The sequence below is a fragment of the Coregonus clupeaformis genome, chromosome 9 (assembly GCF_020615455.1).
Source record: "Coregonus clupeaformis isolate EN_2021a chromosome 9, ASM2061545v1, whole genome shotgun sequence".
In the NCBI taxonomy this organism is placed as follows: domain Eukaryota; kingdom Metazoa; phylum Chordata; class Actinopteri; order Salmoniformes; family Salmonidae; genus Coregonus; species Coregonus clupeaformis.
Window position 1 is genome coordinate 56,212,815 of NC_059200.1, and position 20,932 is coordinate 56,233,746.

At 40.7% G+C, this 20,932-nt stretch overlaps 1 protein-coding gene across 2 annotated transcripts; it reads right to left on the bottom strand.

Moving 5' to 3' along the window:
• Nucleotides 1-14: 14 nt before the first annotated feature.
• Nucleotides 15-19,595, bottom strand: LOC121574118 (RNA-binding protein 41). Of its 2 annotated transcripts, none has more exons than XM_041886728.2 (7): nucleotides 19,430-19,595; nucleotides 13,697-13,813; nucleotides 12,157-12,358; nucleotides 11,273-11,477; nucleotides 2,918-3,450; nucleotides 2,534-2,681; nucleotides 15-446 (listed from the first exon to the last, which is right to left on the bottom strand). In XM_041886728.2, exons 2-7 carry the CDS (start codon nucleotides 13,810-13,812, stop codon nucleotides 238-240), a joined length of 1,413 nt encoding a protein of 470 aa, XP_041742662.1. In that variant the 5' UTR covers nucleotide 13,813; nucleotides 19,430-19,595; the 3' UTR covers nucleotides 15-237. The 2 variants fall into 2 exon arrangements, with proteins under 2 accessions (XP_041742662.1, XP_041742661.1); XM_041886727.2 differs by lacking the exon at nucleotides 19,430-19,595 and adding an exon at nucleotides 19,287-19,404.
• Nucleotides 19,596-20,932: the final 1,337 nt, after the last annotated feature.

A 20,932-nucleotide genomic window follows, 5' to 3' on the forward strand; every position in this document is an offset into this window, starting at 1 on the left:
AATGAAACGCAACCGAGAGTGAGAACTGATTTTTAATACCTCACATTCCAAACACAGCCTATGATCATACATAAAAAAAACACTAAGATCCAGGACAAAAATAAGAATGAATCCACATGTTTTCCGACCTTCACAAAACAAATTGCACAAGGACCAGAAATGTCAAACCTCAGTAATTGAAGAGTAGTACCTGCCACTCTCCTCCTTTGACAACAGTGTGGTCAGTCAGTCTGTCTCTTATTTGTGTGTTGAAGTACTGTTGTAGTATTTAGTGTCTGTAGTACTGGGGTTAGGGAGAGATAGTACACTACATTCTCTCGTTTTCTCCTCGTCCCATTTTGGTTTCTGCTCATCCTTCCGCTCTCGGCCAAACTCGATCACCAAAGGTTTCCCTAGCAGCCGGTACCCGTTCACCAACTCCAGGGCTCTCTGGGACGTTTCTGTGTCTAGAAAATATGTTATAACACTATAATGTTAGTGATGGGGAAAATAATAAATAAATCAATACAGTTACATATTGCAATATTATTTTTGGACGATATAATATATATATACTGTATATAGTGCATTCTTAATACTTTCTGACCCCTTCCCTTTTTCCACATTTTGTTACGTTACAGCCTTATTCTAAACTTGATTAAATTGTTTTTTCCCCCTCATCAATCTACACACAATACCCCATAATGACAAAGCAAAAACAGGTTTTTAGGAATGTTTACATTTACATAAGTATTCAGACCCTTTACTCAGTACTTTGTTGAAGCACCTTTGGCAGGGATTACAGCATCGAGTCTTCTTGGGTATGACGCTACAAGCTTGGCACAGCTGTATTTGGGGAGTTTCTCCCATTCTTCTCTGCAGATCCTCTCAAGCTCTGTCAGGTTAGATGGGGACCGTTTCTGCACAGCTATTTACAGGTCTCTCCAGAGAGGTTTGATCAGGTTCAAGTCCGGGCTCTGGCTGGGCCACTCAAGGACATTCAGAGACTTGTCCCGAAGCCACTCCTGCGTGGTCTTAGCTGGATCTCTCTGTACTTTGCTCCATTCATCTTTGCCTTGATACTGACTAGTCTCCCAGTCCCTGCCGCTGAAAAACATACCTACAGCATGATTCTGCCATCACCATGCTTCACCGTAGGGATGTCCAGGTTTCCTCCAGACGTGACGCTTGGCATTCAGGACAAAGACTTCAATCTTGGTTTCATCAGACCAGATAATCTTGTTTCTCATGGTCTGAGAGTCTTTAGGTGCCTTTTGGCAAACTCCAAGCGGGCTGTCATGTGCCTTTTACTGAGGAGTGGCTTCCGTCTGGCAACTCTACCATAAAGGCCTGATTGGTGGAGTGCTGCAGAGATGGTTGTCCTTCTGGAAGGTTCACCTGTCTTCACAGAGGAACTCTGGAGCTCTGTCAGAGTGAACATTGGGTTCTTGGTCACCTCCCTGACCGAGGCCCTTCTCCCCCGATTGCTCAGTTTGGCCGGGCGGCCAGCTCTAGGAGGCTCCAAACTTCTTCCATTTAAGAATGATGGAGGCCACTGTGTTCTTGGGGAACTTCAATGCTGCAGACATTTTTTGGTAACCTTCCCCAGATCTGTGCCTCGACACAATCCTAACTTGGAGCTTGGTTTTTGCTCTGACATGCACTGTCAACTGTGGGACCTTATATAGACAGGTGTATGCCTTGCCAAATCATGTCTAATCAATTGTATTTACCACAGCTGAACAATGGAAACAGGATGCACCGGAGCTCAATTTTGAGTCTCATAGCAAAGGGTCTGAATACTTATGTAAATAAGGTATTTCTGTTTTTCATTTTTAATAAATGTGCCCAATAAATTATTACCTGTTTTCACTTTGTCATTATGGGTAGATTAATGAGGGAAAAAAATATTTTATCCATTTTAGAGTAAGGCTGTAACGTAACAAAATGTGGAAAAATTCAAGGGGTCTGAATACTTTCTGAATGCATTGTACTATATGTTATTACATGTTACACAATTATTACAGCACGTCTTATGTGTACTCCTGAGTGGCACAGTGGTCTAAGGCACTGCATCGCAGTACTAACTGTGCCACTAGAGATCCTGGTTCGAATCCAGGCTCTGTCGCAGCCGGGAGACTCATGGGCGGCGCACAATTGGCCCAGCGTCGTAGGGGGGAGGTAGGGTAGGGGAGGGAATGGCCGGCAGGGTTGTAGCTCAGTTGATAGAGCATGGCGTTTGCAACGCCAGGGTTGTGGGTTCGATTCCCACGGGGGGCCAGTATAAAAAAAATACTGGATAAGAGCGTCTGCTAAATGACTAAAATGTATGTGCTATGTATACACATGGAAAGCACATTTGAATTGGTGTGTTGCTTAGAGATATAGAGGGAGGGAGTGTGTGTATGAGCTCAGTTAGTCAGTCACCTTAGATACAGAGAAGGAGTGTATGCATGCGTGTAATGTGAGCCTACCAGGGAGAACTTGTTATGTGTGAGAGTAAACTCAGTCTGTCATCTGATAAAGTGTGTGTGTGCACACGTGTTAGAGTTACCTGATAGTGTGATGAAGGCGTGTCCCTTCAGTCTGCCAGTGAGTAGGCGGTAGAGTACAGGCTGGGTGATGTCACAATCGAACCTGGAGAATAGCGCAACCAGCTGGGCCACAGAGGCATGAGCACTCAGGTTCTTCACACACAGTACCTACGGACAACCACAGGGACCAGACAACAGCATGGGGGTGTGGCAGATCTCAAAGCCCTGAGACTGAACTCAGACAGTTTATTCATTCTTAGTCTGTAATATGAGTAGCTTATATATCAGACACGTAACCGAGTCTGGTTAATGTCATTAGAACAAGTGAGTGATATTCTTATCTCTCAGGGAAACATGGTTACTAAAACATCATTAGTTTGATGTTATGTTGAGGGAGGTTCTACCTTTGATGGTTCCCCTGGCTGGTAGTTGTGGAACCGTGGTATGCTCCGGATCCCTTCCTCTGTTTCGCGGTTCTGCTGAATCTCTTCCTCTGGAACCTCCTCTACCTCGCCCCGGACCATCACCGGACCCCCAGGCCCCGCCTTGGCCGCACCACACAGGCTACCAATTGGCTGGCTCATGTTTATCCTCTTTGGAGCTGACAATCGCTTCTGTCCAGGTCTGTCCTGATCTTGTGATTGACCAGAAGTGTCCATTGTAGCCGATTGGTCAGAGTCCTTGATCCCACCTCTCAATGGATCAGATTTACAGTCAGGCTGGACTTGTGATTGGTCAGAGATTTTCCATGAGCTCTGTGATAGGTCAAAGTCAGTTTGTGGTTGAGGCTGAGGTAGAGATGAGTGTCCTGTGGTTTTCAGCTCAGTGTCCTCTGATACAGACATGTGTTTTCGCCCATCACTTAAGACATCTCTGTACAGGGAATCCAGGGGGTCTGAGGAGGATGCCCCCTGCTGGTCAGCTTGGGTATCTTCCTCTAAGGGAAAGACCAAAATCATGAGCACATAAGTGTTATTACTCCATGACAGCTTGTAGCCTACTTTTTTTAGTCTTTTTTTTTTTTGTACATATTGCCCATTTAGCAGACACTCTTATCCAAAGAAGGGCTCAAGGGCACATCAATAGATTTTTCACCTAGTCGGCTCAGGGATTTCGGTTACTGGCCAAGCACTCTTAAGCGCTAGGCTACCTGCCGCCCTACTTACTTACTTACTTACTGACTAGGTAGTTACAGGATAATTGCTTGCTGTCAGATTTCAATATTGCCAATGACAAACAGGAAGATGGACAGCTGAATTCCTTTCTTTCATTTTATATTTTCAATACATGACAGTCACCAACAACCAGAGATGGGACCAAGTCACTATTATTCGAGTCACAAGCAAGTCTCAAGGTCCAAGTCTCAAGTCGAGTCCAAAGTAGAACGGGACAAGTCGAGTCCAAGTTGCGCATTCTAAGAGCAAGTCAAGTTGAGTCACACGTTTTTTCAAGGCAAGTCTCAAGTCAAGGGGTTAAAAAAATCTATACATGCAATGACTTGTTCAACTACAAATCTTTGTCTATTTATTGAGTCTACCAGACAGCCCTTTTTTCATAATTTTGTCTACAGAAACATTTTAATGTAAAATAGGGACCTTATAGCAGTCGTAAGGGCATGAAATCAGCAGAAGGCAGGTTGACGAGGTCAGAGTTTAGATTTATTTACAGGTCTTGATGATCAAATGGTGAAAGCACCATATCACAAAAAATATACAAGTACATTGACTAAATATACACGGGCAAAAGCTCAAAAGAAATTGCCTCTGTAACAGGCATAACCTGTCCTATCGGAACGGACACAGGTAGAAGGCAAGACTACACAGCCTCCCCTTGAGAAACCAAATCAAATCTGTCCAACTGTACGAAAGGCTGTGGAGAAATAGCAGTTGTCCTGGTAGAATAGATTGAAGTTAATTCATATCAGAGCTGTAGCTCCGCCCACCGGTGAAGAGGAGCAGAGCATGCTGGGCGATCTCCAGCTAAGGGAAGAAGAAGCTAAAGAGAAGTCACGTCACAGAGTTCCAGCCATTCTGTGTTTTCCCACCAGTTAGTAGTTTTGTGTTAGCCACCAAGGGCAGTGTGCGTCCTTGTTGATATGTACACAGAACAAAAATATAAACGCAACAATTTCAAAGATATTACTGAGTTACAGTTCATATAAGGAAATCAGTCAATTAGGCCCTAATCTATGGATTTCACGACTAGAAATACAGATATGCATCCGTTGGTCACAGATAACACTTTACATGTTGCGTTTATATTTTTGTTCAGTATAAGTACATACAGTGGGGTCTAAAATTGACACCCTTGATAAAGATGAGCAATAATGACTGTATAAAATAAATCATTTAAATATTGAGCTATATTGTATGCTCAAAAAAAGGGGGAAATTATATTGTTCTATACTAATACAATTGCTCAGAGAAAGAGATTTTGTTTAACGAGTAATCTTTTTTTTATTTTTAAAGTAGGGGTCAAAGTTATTGGTAAAGTAGTCAAAAGTTTAGTATTTGATCCCATATTCCTAGCATGCAATGACTACATCAAGCTTGTAACTCTACAAACTTGGATGCATTTGCAGTTCATTTTGCTTGTGTTTCAGATTATTTTGTGCCCAATAGAAATCAATGGTAAACAAAGTATTGTGTCATTTTAGAGTCACTTTTATTGTAAATAAGAATAGAATGTCTCTAAACACTTCTACAGTAATGTGGAGGCTACCATGATTACAGATAATCCTGAATAAATCGTGAATAATGATGAGTGAGAAAGTTACAGAGGGTCAAACATCATACCCCCAAGACATACTAACTTTAAACATCAGTTGTCAGAGCACCTTACCGATCACTGCACCTGTACACAGCCCATCTGAAATTAGCCCACCCAACTACCTCATCCCTATATTGTTATTTATTTTGCTAATTTGCACCCCAGTATCTCTATTTGCACATAATCTCTTGCACATCTATCATTCCAGTGTTAATACTAATTGTAATTATTTTGCACTATAGCCTATTTATTGCATTACCTCCATAACTTGCTACATTTGCACACACTGTATATATATTTTCTGTTGTATTTTTTGACTTTATGTTTTGTTTTACCCCATATGTAACTCTGTGTTGTTGTTTTTAAATCGCACTGCTTTGCTTTATCTTGGCCAGGTCGCAGTTGTAAATGAGAACTTGTTATCAACTGGCTTACCTGGTTAAATAAAGGTTAAATAAAATAAAAAATTAAATAAAAACTCTCACCATTACCAACAACAGGAGAGGTTAGCATGTCTTGGGGGTATGATCTTTACATTTACACATTTAGCAGACGCTCTTATCCAGAGCGACTTACAGTTAGTGAGTGCATACATTTTCATACTGGCCCCCCGTGGGAAACGAACCCACAACCCTGGCGTTGCAAGCGCCATGCTCTACCAACTGAGCTACACGGGACTATATCTTTGACCCTCAGTAACTTTCTAACTCATCATTATTCATGATTCATTGAGGATTATCAGTCAATTGTTAAACAAAATCTCTTTGAGCAATTGTATTATTATAAAATATAATTTGCCCAAAAATGTTTTGCATACAATATAGCTCAGTATTTGAATTCTTTATTTATAAAGTCATTATTGCGACGATAATATAATATTTTATGGTTATGCTAATTAGTAGTTTATACTGTGAGCTAGCAACTGTGAGCTTGCTAGCTCCGTTTTCAGTGTGATATCATTTCGGACATTTAGCCTTGTATTTGTATAGGATCATGTCCCCCTAGTGCTTCGTTTACAAGCCCTGTAATTAAACTGAACAAAAATTATAAACGTAACATGCAACAAATTCTAAGATTTTACTGAGTTGCAGTTCATATAAGGAAATCAGTAAATTGAAAGAAATTCATCAGGCCCTAATCTATGGATTTCACATGGCTGGGGATACAGTTATGCATCTGTTGGTCACAGATACCTTCAAAAAGAAAAGTAGGGGCATGGATCAGAAAACCAGTCAGTATCTGGTGTGACCACCAGCGCGACTTCTCCTTCGCATAGAGTTGATCAGGCTGTTGATTGTGGCCTGTGGAATGTTGTCCCACTCCTCTTCAATGGCTGTGTGAAGTTGCTGGATATTGGCGGGAACTGGAACACGCTGTTGTACACGTCAATCCCAAAGTATCCCAAACATGCTCAATGGGTGACATGTCTGGTGAGTATGCAGGCCATGGAAGAAGTGGGACATTTTCAGCTTCCAGGATCCTTGCGACAATGGGCCTCTGTGCATTCAAATTGCCATCAATAAAATGTAGCTGTGTTCGTTGTCCGTAGCTTATGCCTTCCCATTCCATAACCCCACCGCCACCATGGGGCACTCTCTTCACAACGTTGACATCAGCAAACCGCTCGCCCACACGACGCCATACACGCTACGCTGTCTGCCATCTGCTCGGTACAGTTGAAACAGGGATTAATCCGTGGAGAGCACACTTCTTCAGCGTGCTAGTGGCCATCGAAGATAAGAATTTGCCCACTGAAGTAGGTTACGATGCCAAACTGCAGTCAGATCAAGACCCTGGTGAGGATGAGGAGCACGCAGATAAGCTTCCCTGAGAAGGTTTCTGACAGTTTTTGCAGAAATTATTTGGTTGTGTAAACTCAGTTTCATCAGCTGTCCGGGTGGCTGGTCTCAGACGAACCCGCAGGTGAAGAAGCCGGATGTGGAGGTCCTGGGCTGGCGTGGTTACACGTGGTCTGCGGTTGTGAGGCCGGTTGGATGTACTGTCAAATTCTCTAAAACGAAGTTGGAGGAAGCTTATGGTAGAGAAATTAACATTCAATTCTCTGGAAACAGCTCTGGTGGACATTCCTGCAGTCATCATGCCAATTGCACACTCCCTCAAAACTTCAACCATCTGTGGCACTGTGTTATGTGACAAAACTGCACATTTTAGAGTGGCCTTTTATTGTCCCCGGCACAAGGTGCACCTGTGTAATGATCATGTTGTTTAATCAGCTTCTTGATATGGCACACCTGTAAGGTGGATGGATTATCTTGGCAAAGGAGAAATGCTCACTAACAGGGATGTAAACAAATGTGTGCACAAAATTTGAGAGAAATAAGCTTTTTGTGCGTATGGAACATTTCTGTGATATTTTATTTCAGCTCATGAAACATGGGATTAACACTTTACATGTTGTGTTTATATTTTTGTTCAGTATATATAGATGTATGCTATATCGTTTATGTGGGTATTACATTGTATTTCACTGTTTAGAGGTTTTCAAGTTCATTGTGCCATTGTAGCCCTGTACTGAAGATGGCGGCACTATGCTTTGTAGTACACATGCGGCGGCACTCCCTTGATCTCTAATTAGTGGAGTCACATTGTATGGCGCTCTATTGTCTTGTATAGCATTAAGCTATGATAGCCATGTTATTATTACATGCATATTGTTTATGGTATAGTGAATTAGAGATTGTATTATGTATATATCTGTCATTCACCATTGTCTATTTATTTCTCTCTTTACTTGCAGACCACACACACACACACACTCTTGGTTATCACAATCTGTCAATAAAAGCCTTAAAAGTGCCCTAGCCCATGTACTACATACACTGTGCTGTTCTGTGCCTGTACTATGAATCTTCAGCGTCATTAAACCACCTCGACCGTAATCTCCTGTCTTGTCATCTGTGACCTTATCAGCACACAGGAGCGAACACAAAGTTAAACAAAACCTAAAGAATATACAGTTCACCAAGTCCTCATTTAAACTAACAGGAGCTCAAACAGGTACGTATAAGCAGTTGGCCCCTCCCAGGACCATATAATTACCCAATTGGCAATTACAACCAATAAACTGGTTCTACAATGTAAAAGGCAATTCCCACATCCATTGTTACATTGGTACATTCATCTTAAATCAGACTTAATGATTATTAGCCTAATGATATTTCATCACCATTCATATATGGAACAATCATTTTCTATTATTCAACGTAGTGACTCCAAAGCGTGGTACGCAGCCCACGTAGCCTATTTCTATGCGCACGGAGGCGTGCACACTCCTATTACGCAAAACCAGAATGACACAGACACACGGGACTCTGACATAACCCAGGAAATATGAACATGAAGGAAACCATACATTGAATTAAATAAACAGAACTTCTACATCATGAGTCTTGCGAACGTTCATGTGCATAATAAACATTGCGCCCACTCAAGAGGGTACCAAATGGTCAATGAAAATGTATCGTAGCAAACATGAAACAGCAAACGGTACGGGGATGGAATGATGAAACGGTAGCAATTATTGTGGGATTACATGGAATATCGATTTTCCACATACGCATTTAAACTTGTAAAAGCAAAAGCAAACATTTCAACAAGAGAACAAAGCACTCTCCAATGGCGGGAGTTTGGAGAGCGCAAGTGGAGATGGTGCGTCTTCACCACAGTAGGCTAATAATTCATTTTAACAACTAATTACAAATGCAAGCTTCATACGTAATTTATCAATTTCAAGAAATGTTGACATACCAAAAGACCAGTAGGCCTAAGACTATACTAGTAATTGTTGCTTGATGCCAAATTGCTAGCTTGCAATGTAAACAGTTAATATTCTTGATCACCCCAATTTTTCTGGGAGCTGCATATTTATTTATTATGGCAATCCTCTATCCCTACAATTTGACATTTGCGCTGCATCCAATCCTATAGCTGTACAGCAAATCAGCAATCTGTTCGCTAGCTCACCCGACCTGTGCTGATTGACAGTTTGCTGTTCCAATCAAAGGGGCAGGTGCGCGTTTCACTAGCCAATCTGTGGCACGTTTTTTTGCAAGGGAGTTGTTGCGGCTACTGTCTCTGGCTGTGTGGAGAGTAATCCACGGAGACTTTGTGCCAGAAAATTAGTGATAAAACCCGGCCAGATAATTTCAAGTCATCAGTCTCAATTCAAAGTCGAGTCCCGAGTCTTGAGGCTCCAAGTCCAAGTCAAGTTTCAAGTTATTTTATTTTCTATCAAGTCATCAAATTTGTGACTCAAGTCAAACTCGTCCAAGTCATGTGACTCGAGTCCACAACAACAACAGAAAACATACAACATATACACAAAACAACACTGATGCAGAGGTCTTCCAAAATAAAACATCTTAGATAAGGCAATATTGTAATTATATTATACTCAACTCCTTTTTTTTTTTTTATGTTTAAACTTTCCTTCCCTCAAATCCCCAGGAGCCAGTCTGTTACCCCCAGGGACCGGTTCCCCAGGCACAGACCAAGACCAGCCCCAAATTCCTATTGTGTTCTATTTCTGAACATGTCTACGCAAGGAATGTGAAACACTTCCAACACACATTGACTTGTTCAAACTCCTTCAAAACTCATTATTATTGTTCGAAATCCTTTAGGCTTTCTAACTTCTTGGTCTATGGATGTTGCAGTGCGAACGACCTGACACTTATCATAACTTAACATAGGGCTGGGCGGTATACCGCATTTTACGATATACCTGTAATGATGCACGGACCGGTTTGGGTTTTTACTTTACTTTCTATAATGGTATTTGAATGTTTGTTTTGTTAAATGTAATACGCTGTATGTAACGTCCATTTTTATAGTTTACTTCACTATGAGTCATCTCTCTCGCTCTCTATGCAGCTTTCCACATACATTTACATTTACATTTTAGTCATTTAGCAGACGCTCTTATCCAGAGCGACTTACAGGAGCATTTAGGGTTAAGTGCCTTGCTTAAGGGCACATCGACAGATTTTTCACCTAGTCGGCCCGGGGATTAGAACCAGCGACCTTTCGGTTACTGGCACAACGCTCTTACCCACTAAGCTACCTGCCGCCCTAGTGACATAGCCCCGCCCTGTCACTCAAGCAGCACATGTAACAATGTTGATGACAACAATGCTGTTTTCACTTAGTTTCTTAATATAAATCCACTAGCGTTCTATAATTACACTATTCGTTTGTGTTTCTTACGTCTGCAAATAGCTAGTTTGTCTGTTCTTAGCAAGTTGGGCCTAAATCTGGTTAGCCGCTAATTGTTATCCTCTAATGCTAATCGATAGCTAATAAATGTACTGAGTCGGAGCGAACATAATTAGCTATATAGCCTGATAATACCAGTGATGGTGTACACCTAAATCAGCATGTTGTTTGTGCAACAGTATCTTCTAAATCAAAGAGGAATATGCGAAGCAAGAATATGTTAGCTACATAAAGAAGCTAAAACAAAACATTAAATGTAGCCAAAGATTATGGGGTCCTCTAGGAAACACTTATCAACTCTTTGGTTCCTACCCAGTCACAATAACATCTCCCTGGCATTTTCATTAGTTGTCATGTCAAACAACACTGTATTCAAAGTGCCCACTTTTATATTCTAACTACAGAATTAGAATAACCATTCTATTCCCATGATTCCAACAGTTCACCCCAGTGGTTTGCTCTAAATAGCAAGTCAAATCGCAATTGTAACATTTGGTTAAAAATAAGACCTAGAATGTTTGCCCATATCGTGCAGCCTTATGTGGCAGTGTGGAAATGATCTCAAATCAGTGCAGGAAATGCAGAAATTAATGAACTTAGAATGTATGTGTTACCACCCTAGGGTCACGCACTACTCATAAAGCAAATTTTGAACTTTTATTATTCAAAAACATAAAATACCGTCATATCTTTTGAAAATACCATGATATGATTTTTAGGCCATTACGCCCAGCCCTAACGTAACATCATCCCACCTTGGTGATAGAGTGCGTTGAGGAAGCCCAGACGGTCGTTGCCCTGGAACAGGGCCTTCTCTATCTCCATCTCTCTGCGGGACAGGGGTAGGCTGGCTGAGAAGCGCTGTGGGCGGGAAATGAGCTCTGACCTGGCATCAATCTTGTCCTGGATCACCAGAAGACGCTGCTGCCGCGCCCCGGGGGCCACACACACTCCATGACCCTGTAGGGCAGAACACACAACCTAGGCCCTGAACCAGACACACACGGGCGCACGCACCCACCATAACTGCCTGCTTGATCATGTTTCTTGGAGTAATGAGATTTTATCTCAATGAGACTAACCACTATAAATAAAGGTTGAATAATAATAATTGAATCCTTTTCTCAGTGAGTATTGAAGTAAATAGAGTTGAGGTAAGTTCTTCCCTCATCTCTTACAGTTTGGATGGATGCCTGGATGGAGACCATTGGTAGGTCAAACAATCAGTATCTATATCAGGCTACACCACCAGGAGTTTTTTGTGTCTGAAAAAACACTCACAGTGGGTCAATCAGTCAATATCACTTTTCAAACATTGTTTCTTCTTCTTTTGTTTACATACAAACTCTGTATTCCTTCTCAGGAGGTGTAATTGAAAACCACAACCACACCATACATATAACATATTGTCATTATATCCAGCATTACCAGTCGGCAAAACTGTTTAGAATGAAATTATTACGATCTGGTTGTACTGACGTCATTTCAACCAGTTTTGCACACTGTCTGGAAATCAACAATCACCTTCTCTTCGATATTATTACCTACTTTCCCTAACAGGATGTAGGATGTGGGTGTCTAATAACTGTATCGTCCCTTGTTGTAAAGTGCATAAATTATATAAATAAATAACATTCACCTTCACAGTGTTCTCTGGCTGGTCTCTGTTGAGCCACAGTTCTACCTCCAGGTCTGTGAGCCCCAGCTCCCTGAGACTGGCCAGCTCAGTCTCCCCATCCTGTAGAGCCTTGAACTGGGGTAGACTCCTCACCCCGGCAGCCTGCTCCCCAAACGGCTTGTACAGCGCAGCAGGGGCAAAACACTTCCTCTTTGCAACACATCTGAGACAACACATGAGAGATCTCTACGTCTATGTCGTCACTCTGAATGTGGTCTGAATGAGAGGTCTGAGTCTGTCTCTAAGTAGATAATAATATTTAATATCGGGAGCAGCAATTCTTAATAATTTAGTTCTCATGCCTTGATCATTTCAGGGTTAGCATGCAATAATGTAACATAAATAAAGTGTAGGCCTATTATTTTGCTTGATTGCATACAACTCCCATAAGCCCGCTGAGGTTGTGAAATATGAACACAAGACTCACATGCTTTTGAAAATATAGATTTCTATTATTTTCTATTGGTAGGCTATCATGATGAAGATACTCCCAATTTAACACCCGTTGCCTGCTCCCTAACAAAGCGAAGTGAGGGTATAGGAAGAAATATTAAACGTGGATCACAAAAGTGACTTTTTCAAATCTTTGCAGAGGTTCATCCAGATCAGATGTTTTATTTGTTTACTTGATCGGAAAGATACAACGGTTTTTAAAGCACATACAGTCACCTTGGGCTCTGTTTCAAAATATCACTTTTTGTTAAACAACAGCGGTTCCACACGTTCCCGTGAGACACTGAAGTTGTGTGGCAAAAATATGATTTCTATTTTATTCTGTTAAATTCCATTTTATATTCTTTCTATAAAACATATGTTTGTTGACTGTGATTAGGGCAGGGGAATGTAAGATTGTCTTGTCTGTTTAATGAACAAAATAACAAACTTGATTTCATTTCATAGGCTGCGCAGACAAGTAACATAAACTCAAAATATGCTATTCTTTTGAAAATACATTTTATTGGTCTTATGTTTTCTAAGGGCCTGCCTCAACAAATTAATAATAGATTTGTGATGGTTTATATTCAATGAATTTATTAAAATAAATGCCTACCCACATCTTCACAACTCTACTCCTGTGCACTCGTCACCGGTGCCGGCATGTGCACGGGAGGTATAAAAGGCTTATACCGGCAAAAAGGTGGTCAAAATGGGATGGTTTGAAAGGGGGTCATATAAACATTGCCCCATTTGCTTTTACATGCAACATACTGTAAATCCTATGTGAAAAGTGTACTGTCAGTCCTGACCTAGGGTGTACTAAGAATATGGAAATAGCGTGGCTGTTGCAACTTGCTATTGTAACGCTGTAGAACAAAATAAACAGTGTGATGAGGTGAGTTTCCCCCTTACTATGTAAAGCGCTTTCAGCTTTCAGTTGGTAGAAAAGCTCTATAAATCCAATCTATCATTATTATAATTTAGTAGAAGTGTAGGCTATTGTATTTGAACTGTGTGGTTAATGCTATTGTAATTCTGTGTGTGTGTGTGTAGGGAGGCTCACCTGTCTATGTTGACGTCCGTGTCTAGCTGCTGTAGGAGGAGACTGTGGAGCTGTCTCTGTCCCTCTGTCTCCTGTTCCTCCAAAACTGGGCCGTCCTCACACACATGACGGGTCATTCTGTAACACACACACACACACAGGGTCAAAAAGTATGCACGTTGGTCTCATACACATCTTACTCTAAACATTTTAATTAAAGCATATATACAACTGTTGTTAGCAACCAATTATTAGGCAAACCCGTTTTTGGTTCATTCAGCAGTTCTTACCTGATTAAGTACAATAACATTGGAAATTAATGTTGAAAGTTCAATTTATATTCCTAAAAATGATGCTGTCACTGCTTCCTGTTGACAAGATATTTTGATAAATAGCCCAATGTCAAAACTGTTTTAATGTGCCCAAATCAATAACAAATATGCAGAAACATGTTTGTGATATATTGAAAACCTTAAGATAAAATGTACCATCTACACATACAGTTCCTTCAGAAAGTATTCACACCCCTTGACTTTTTCCACATTTTGTTGTGTTACAGCCTGAATTTAAAATTGATTAAATTGAGATTGCGTCACTGGCCTACACACAATACCCCATAATGTCAAAGTGGAATTATGTGTTTAGAAATGTTTGCAAATTAATTAAAAATGTAAAGCTGAAATGTCTTAAGAGTCAATAAGTTTTCAACCCCTTTGTTATGGCAAGCCTAAATACGTTCAGGAGTAGAAATGTGCAGAACAAGTCACATAATAAGTTGCATGGACTCACTCTGTGTGAAATAATAGTATTTTACATTATTTTTGAATGACTAACTAATCTCTGTACCCCATACACACAATTATCTGTAAGGTCCCTCAGTTGAGCAGTGAATTTCAAACACAGATTCAACCACAAACACCAGGGAGGTTTTCCAATGCCTCGCAAAGAAGGGCATCTACTGGTAGATGGGTAAAAAAAAAGTTGACATTCAATATCCCTTTGAGCATGGTGAAGTTATTAATTACACTTTGGATGGTGAAACAATAGTCAGTACAAAGATACAGGTGTCCTTCCTAATTCAGTTGCCGAAGAGGAAGAAAACCGCTCAGAGATTTCACCATGAGGCCAATGGTGACTTCAATGACAGAGTGAAAAGATGGATGCCTGTACAGAATAACAAATATTTCTAAACATGCATCCTGTTTGCAATAAGGCACTAAAGTAACACTGCAAAAAATGTGGCAAAGAAATTAACTTTATGTTTGGGGCAAATCCAACACATCACTGAGTACCACTCTTCATATTTTCAAGCATGGTGGTGGCTGCATCATGTTATGGGTATGCTTGTCATCGGCATAAAAAAAAAATGGAATAGAGCTAAGCACAGGCAAAATCATAGAGGAAAACCTGGTTCAGTCTGCTTTCCAACAGACACTGGGAGACAAATTCACCATTCAGCAGGACAATAACCTAAAACATAAGGCCAAATATACACTGGAGTTGCTTACCAAGAAGACATTGAATGTTCCGGAGTGGCCTATTTACAGTTTTTACTTAAATCGGCTTGAAGTTCTATGGCAAGATTTGAAAATGGCTGTTTAGCAATGATCAACAACCAACTTGACAAAGCTTGAAGTATTTTGAAAATAATAATGTGCAAATATTGTGCAAAGCTCTTAGAGACTTACCCAGAAAGACACACAGCTGTAATCGCTGCCAAAGGTGATTCTAACATGTATTGTGAATACTTAAGTAAATTAGATTTCTCCATTTCATTTTCAATAAATGTGCTAAAATAAAAATAAAAAAACATGTTTTCACTGTCATTACGGGGTAATTCTGTGTAGATGGGTGATAAAAATATATATCTTTAATCCATTTTGAATTCAAGCACAAGAACATTTGGAATAATAGTTTCTGAAGGCACCTTACATGTTCAACAAATAGGCCTAATCATATTAGGGGAGAGCGGGTTAAGTTGAGCCATTTTTTTACATTCAGCATCACTACGTCAAGGGAAATATAGTATTATTTCTAACAATGATATCTACATGTGTTTCAGGATGTCGTGCATCAGAATTCATGTAAACAAAACAGTAAAAAAAAAAAAAAAGTGGTCGCTTGGCACAACTTAACCCGGGTATGGGGTAAATTGAGCATAGGGACAGGGTAAGCTGAGTCACCTTGGGGTAAGTGGGTGATTGTGCCCTGTGACAGTGGGTGATCGTGCTGGTAGGTCGAAGTTTAATGAATGGGTTGGGGTTGTGTATGCCTACATTCAGATATAGATCTCTCTGTTCAATACCACTTACCCTTCCATTTAACTCTACCCACATGTACATATTACCTCAACTAGCCGGTGCCCCCGCACATTGACTCTGCACCGGTACCCCCCTGTATATAGCCTACCTACTGTTCTTTTATTTTAATTCTGCTCTTTTTTTCTCAACACTTTTTTGTTGTTGTTGTTTTATTTTACTTTTTTATTAAAAAATAAATGCATTGTTGGTTAAGGGCTGTAAGTAAGCATTTCACGGTAATGTCTACACCTGTTGTATTCGGCGCATGTGGCAAATAAAATTTGATTTGATTTCTTGACCAGTTGTCTGGGACAGGGAAGTTGTTTCGATGTGGCAGTTTGCCATTGGCTCAACTTACATTTACATTTTAGTCATTTAGCAGACGCTCTTATCCAGAGCGACATACAGTTAGTGAGTGCATACATTTTCATACTGGCCCCCCGTGGGAAACGAACCCACAACCCTGGCGTTGCAAGCGCCATGCTCTACCAACTGAGCTACAGGGGACTATACTTACCCCAAGGCAAACATTTTGACTATATTAGCCCACACAGCTACAAGGAAGCACTTTCATGCTAGGTTTAGGACCTCATATTGTAGCATATTACACCCTAGCTGATGTAAAAAAAAAAATCTTAAAACAATGTACTTTGGTTTAGATACAAGCATCATGAAACCTATAACACAAATTAATCTGACTTTGTTCAAATACATTTTTGGGACCTAACTTGCTTACCACTTTTCCCATGTGGTTTCTTCTTTCACACAGACTCCATAAAATGACGACCTCTTCCTAAATATTTGGTAAAATTATTAATTGGGTGTATGGTTTCCTAGAAACAATCCTTTGGTTGCACTAACCCTTTGGCTGAATTTACCACACTCTCCCCTACACACACATATACATATACACACACACACAGTACCATTCAAAAGTGGACACACCTACTAAAGAGTGTGCAAAGCTGTCATCAAGGCAAAGGATGGCTACTTTGAAGAATCTCAAATATAAAATACATTTTTATTTGTTTAACACTTTTTTTTGTTACTACATGATTCCATTTGTGTTATTTCATTGTTTTGATGTCTTCACTATTATTCTACAATGTAGAAAATAGTAAAAAATAAAGAAAAACCCTTGGTGTGTCCAAACTTTTGACTGGTACTCTATATATGGGGGTGCCACAGGGTTCAATTCTTGGGCCGACTCTTTTCTCCGTGTATATCAATGATGTCGCTCTTGCTGCTGGTGACTCTCAGATCCACCTCTACGCAGACGACACCATTTTGTATACATCTGGCCCTTCATTGGACACTGTGTTAACAAACCTCCAAACGAGCTTCAATGCCATACAACACTCCTTCAGTAGCCTCCAACTGCTCTTAAACACTAGTAAAACTAAATGCATGCTCTTCAATCGAACGCTGCTGGCACCCGCCCACCCGACTAGAATCACTACTCTCGACGGGTCTGACCTAGAGTATGTGGACAACTACAAATACCTAGGTGTCTGGTTAGACTGTAAACTCTCCTTTCAGACTCACATTAAGAATCTCCAATCCAAAGTTAAATCCAGAAACGGCTTCCTATTTCGCAACAAAGCCTCCTTCACTCATGCTGCCAAACATGCCCTCGTAAAACTGACTATCCTACCGATCCTTGACTTTGGCGATGTCATTTACAAAATAGCCTCCAACACTCTACTCAGCAAATTGGATGTAGTCTATCACAGTGCCATCCGTTTAGTCTCCAAAGCCCCATACACTACCCACCACTGTGACCTGTACGCTCTTGTTGGCTGGTCCTCATTACATGTTCGTCGTCAAACCCACTGGCTCCAGGCCATCTATAAATCACTGCTAGGCCAATCCCTGCCTTATCTTAGCTCATTGGTCACCATAGCAACACCCACCCGTAGTATGCGCTCCAGCAGGTATATCTCACTGGTCATCCCCAAAGCCAACACCTCCTTTGGCCGCCATTCCTTCCAGTTCTCTGCTGCCAATGACTGGAACAAATTGCAAAAATCTCGACTCTTATCTCCCTCACTAACTTTAAGCATCAATTGTCAGAGCACCTTACCGATCACTGCACCTGTACACAGCCCATCTGAAATTAGCCCACCCAACTACCTCATCCCTATATTGTTATTTATTTTGCTCATTTGCACCCCAGTATCTCTATTTGCACATAATCTCTTGCACATCTATCATTCCAGTGTTAATACTAATTGTAATTATTTTGCACTATAGCCTATTTATTGCCTTACCTCCATAACTTGCTACATTTGCACACACTGTATATATATTTTCTGTTGTGTTTTTTGACTTTATGTTTTGTTTTACCCCATATGTAACTCTGTGTTGTTGTTTTTAATCGCACTGCTTTGCTTTATCTTGGCCAGGTCGCAGTTGTAAATGAGAACTTGTTCTCAACTGGCTTACCTGGTTAAATAAAGGTGAAATACAAATTAAAAAAATTAATATATATATATATACACATGCACCAAAAACCCTGTTGTTTTGACAAGTGGCAACAAATCACTCATATCGATTTGGGGGTAAATTATTTTGTAAGCTCTGTTGAAACTACCACAACTCAAAACCGCATGGAAACTGGATGTTTTTTTACATCACTGGTTAGAGGACAACCTGCAGAAGAGAGTCAGCTACATTTTTGGAATGTTGCATTTTTAAACGGGGGTCACCAACAGAACGAGAAACGCAACACTGTTTTGTCAATTACACATATCGATTATCACGCTGAAATCAATAGCGCGAGAGGGGGGTTAGATGAGGTTGCACGTCCAGTTAAAACTAACAGCACAAAAAACACACGGAATGTGGGAATAATGTGTACGTCAGTGGTTAGAGGGCAACATGTAAAAGACGCCTAGCTAGCTACATTTTGAAAAGTTGCATTTTGATTAAAGTGTGTCGCCAACGCGGTAAGTGTAAAGCAAATGTTTTTGGTTATTCACTTCCATCGATATCACGTTGAAATCAATAGAACGGGGGTAAACGTTTCGTGTGTATGCGCTATTTAAAGTAAGACTTTTCAGAGACCACACCGAATATGAGAATGAAAAATGTAACCTTGCAGCCTGACCCTCTGACGTCCCTACAATGATAACGGTGCAGCTATCACTGAACTAACTAACTTTAGTGCGTTACATAATTCATTCAGGTGACAGACACGTAGAGCTATTGGCTACAAGATTATATGAACACTAAATACATGCATGCATATCATACAGTACACTGTTCAAATGAATATAACTGTAGCAAATCAATGCAATAATGTTGTTTACCGTCGCATATTTCCGTGTTCTTCTTCAATGAGGTTTAATGGAGTCATAATACCCATAAAACCTAGCGGTAAAACCCGGAAATATTTCTTCACCATTCATGTTAGAACTACTTCATATAAGGTCTGTGTTTCGTCTAGGCTTACCCTGGCGTGAAGTTTTAATAACCGCGCAAATATCTCTGGGACAGGGTAACTTTTATCGATATATTCGCCTGTACCCAGACAGCACACATACATCTCGCCGACGTCGGCCTGACAGCGGTATATCGTTAGTAGATCGTGTTCCATTTAGAACGTCCGCGGGAGGGCGGCTGTGAGTGTGGTAGGTCGAAATGAATGCGCGCTGCACGGTCACAGCATCACAGTAGGTGCACCCCATACAGAACCAAACAGTCAATATAATTGAGAACAATCATCAGAAATCACGCGATATGAATCAGACAGTGGGACGCCGCCTGATCCACTAGTTGGTCAGAAGGTTCAAATCAACGTTTCATATCGTGGTGTACATGTACTGTACTGACAATGACACAAGAACTCGATCACTTTTCCAGCGTGGCCGACACCAGACCTCCCTTGCCTGCCATAGGAAGCAAAATGGTAATTAATAAATAATAAGTGAACAATGCATTTGCAGCACCTTAATTAATAAAACAAATTAAACTCTGTTAGAAATTGCGTAATTCAAATCTGGTATTGGAATAAGAGAAAACATAATCAAGAGATATTCAATCCAAGCTAAATTTATTATATGCAAAATGTATGTATGATAAGTATGTTGGTTCGTATACAGGCTCGCTGAAATACCACGCAGGGCAGACAGAGAACTAATCCATTGTTACAGGTTCTTCTTCAAATACTCTGACAGAGATAGTTCCCACTCTCTGCTGGCCAATCAGAGTAGAGACTGAGCGTGGTTTAGACTTACTCAGCCAATCCGTTGGCGCACGGGCTGGTCCCAACCCCTTGGCGCTCCACCGTTCCCAGGCATAAGTTGCTATCATAATAACCTGTGGAGTTAGCACCCAAAAGACACCATTCCACTGTACTACGTTCAAGGACGGTTCACAGACAACAAAGAGGCAGTGTTCGTATCTGTGAGAAATTCAAGTCTTATCTATAAGAAATACAAGTTTTATCTCATCCTAGCCCCTAACGTTCCTCACATGAATCACAGCCTGTTATGTGAAACAATTGATATCAGTATAGTACAAACCTATGCTTATCATTAATGCATTCCTTCTAAGCTATTCATCACATACAGATCAAATTATGAGAAAATAGAACCCCACAACTTTGAACGAGCTCCGGCAACTCGTGGCCCTGCTGGCTCACCCGGTTAGACAACAATCACCACATTGCTAGACTGCGGGCGCCGTGCAGGTCGACACGGGTGCGTTCATTGCTAGGCTGCGGTTGCAGGTCGACACGGGTGCGTTCCAGGTGGACTTCATTGCTTCTTAATTTATGGGCGTATTACAACGTTTGGATAGTTAACATAACAAGTTAGCATAATTAGTTCAGATTATTTGATGATTTATTGGACACTACTTTTTTTTTTTTTTACAAATCACTATTGGAGGGCTTACCACCTCTGTTCCTGTAGAGCTACCATCCTGTAGGTTTTCGCTCCAAACCCAGTAGTAA

What these genes read in the sequence shown, in the direction of transcription:
- LOC121574118 (XM_041886727.2), bottom strand. Translation starts at nt 19,381, where the DNA reads ATGGTGAAGAAATATTTCCGGGTTTTACCGCTAGGTTTTATGGGTATT. An exon ending in CAACGCACTCTATCACCAAG is followed by an intron (nt 3,451 to 11,272) that starts GTGGGATGATGT and finishes TCTTTCCCTTAG; the next exon opens with AGGAAGATACCCAAGCTGAC. An exon ending in AGCCAGGGGAACCATCAAAG is followed by an intron (nt 2,682 to 2,917) that starts GTAGAACCTCCC and finishes GGTTGTCCGTAG; the next exon opens with GTACTGTGTGTGAAGAACCT.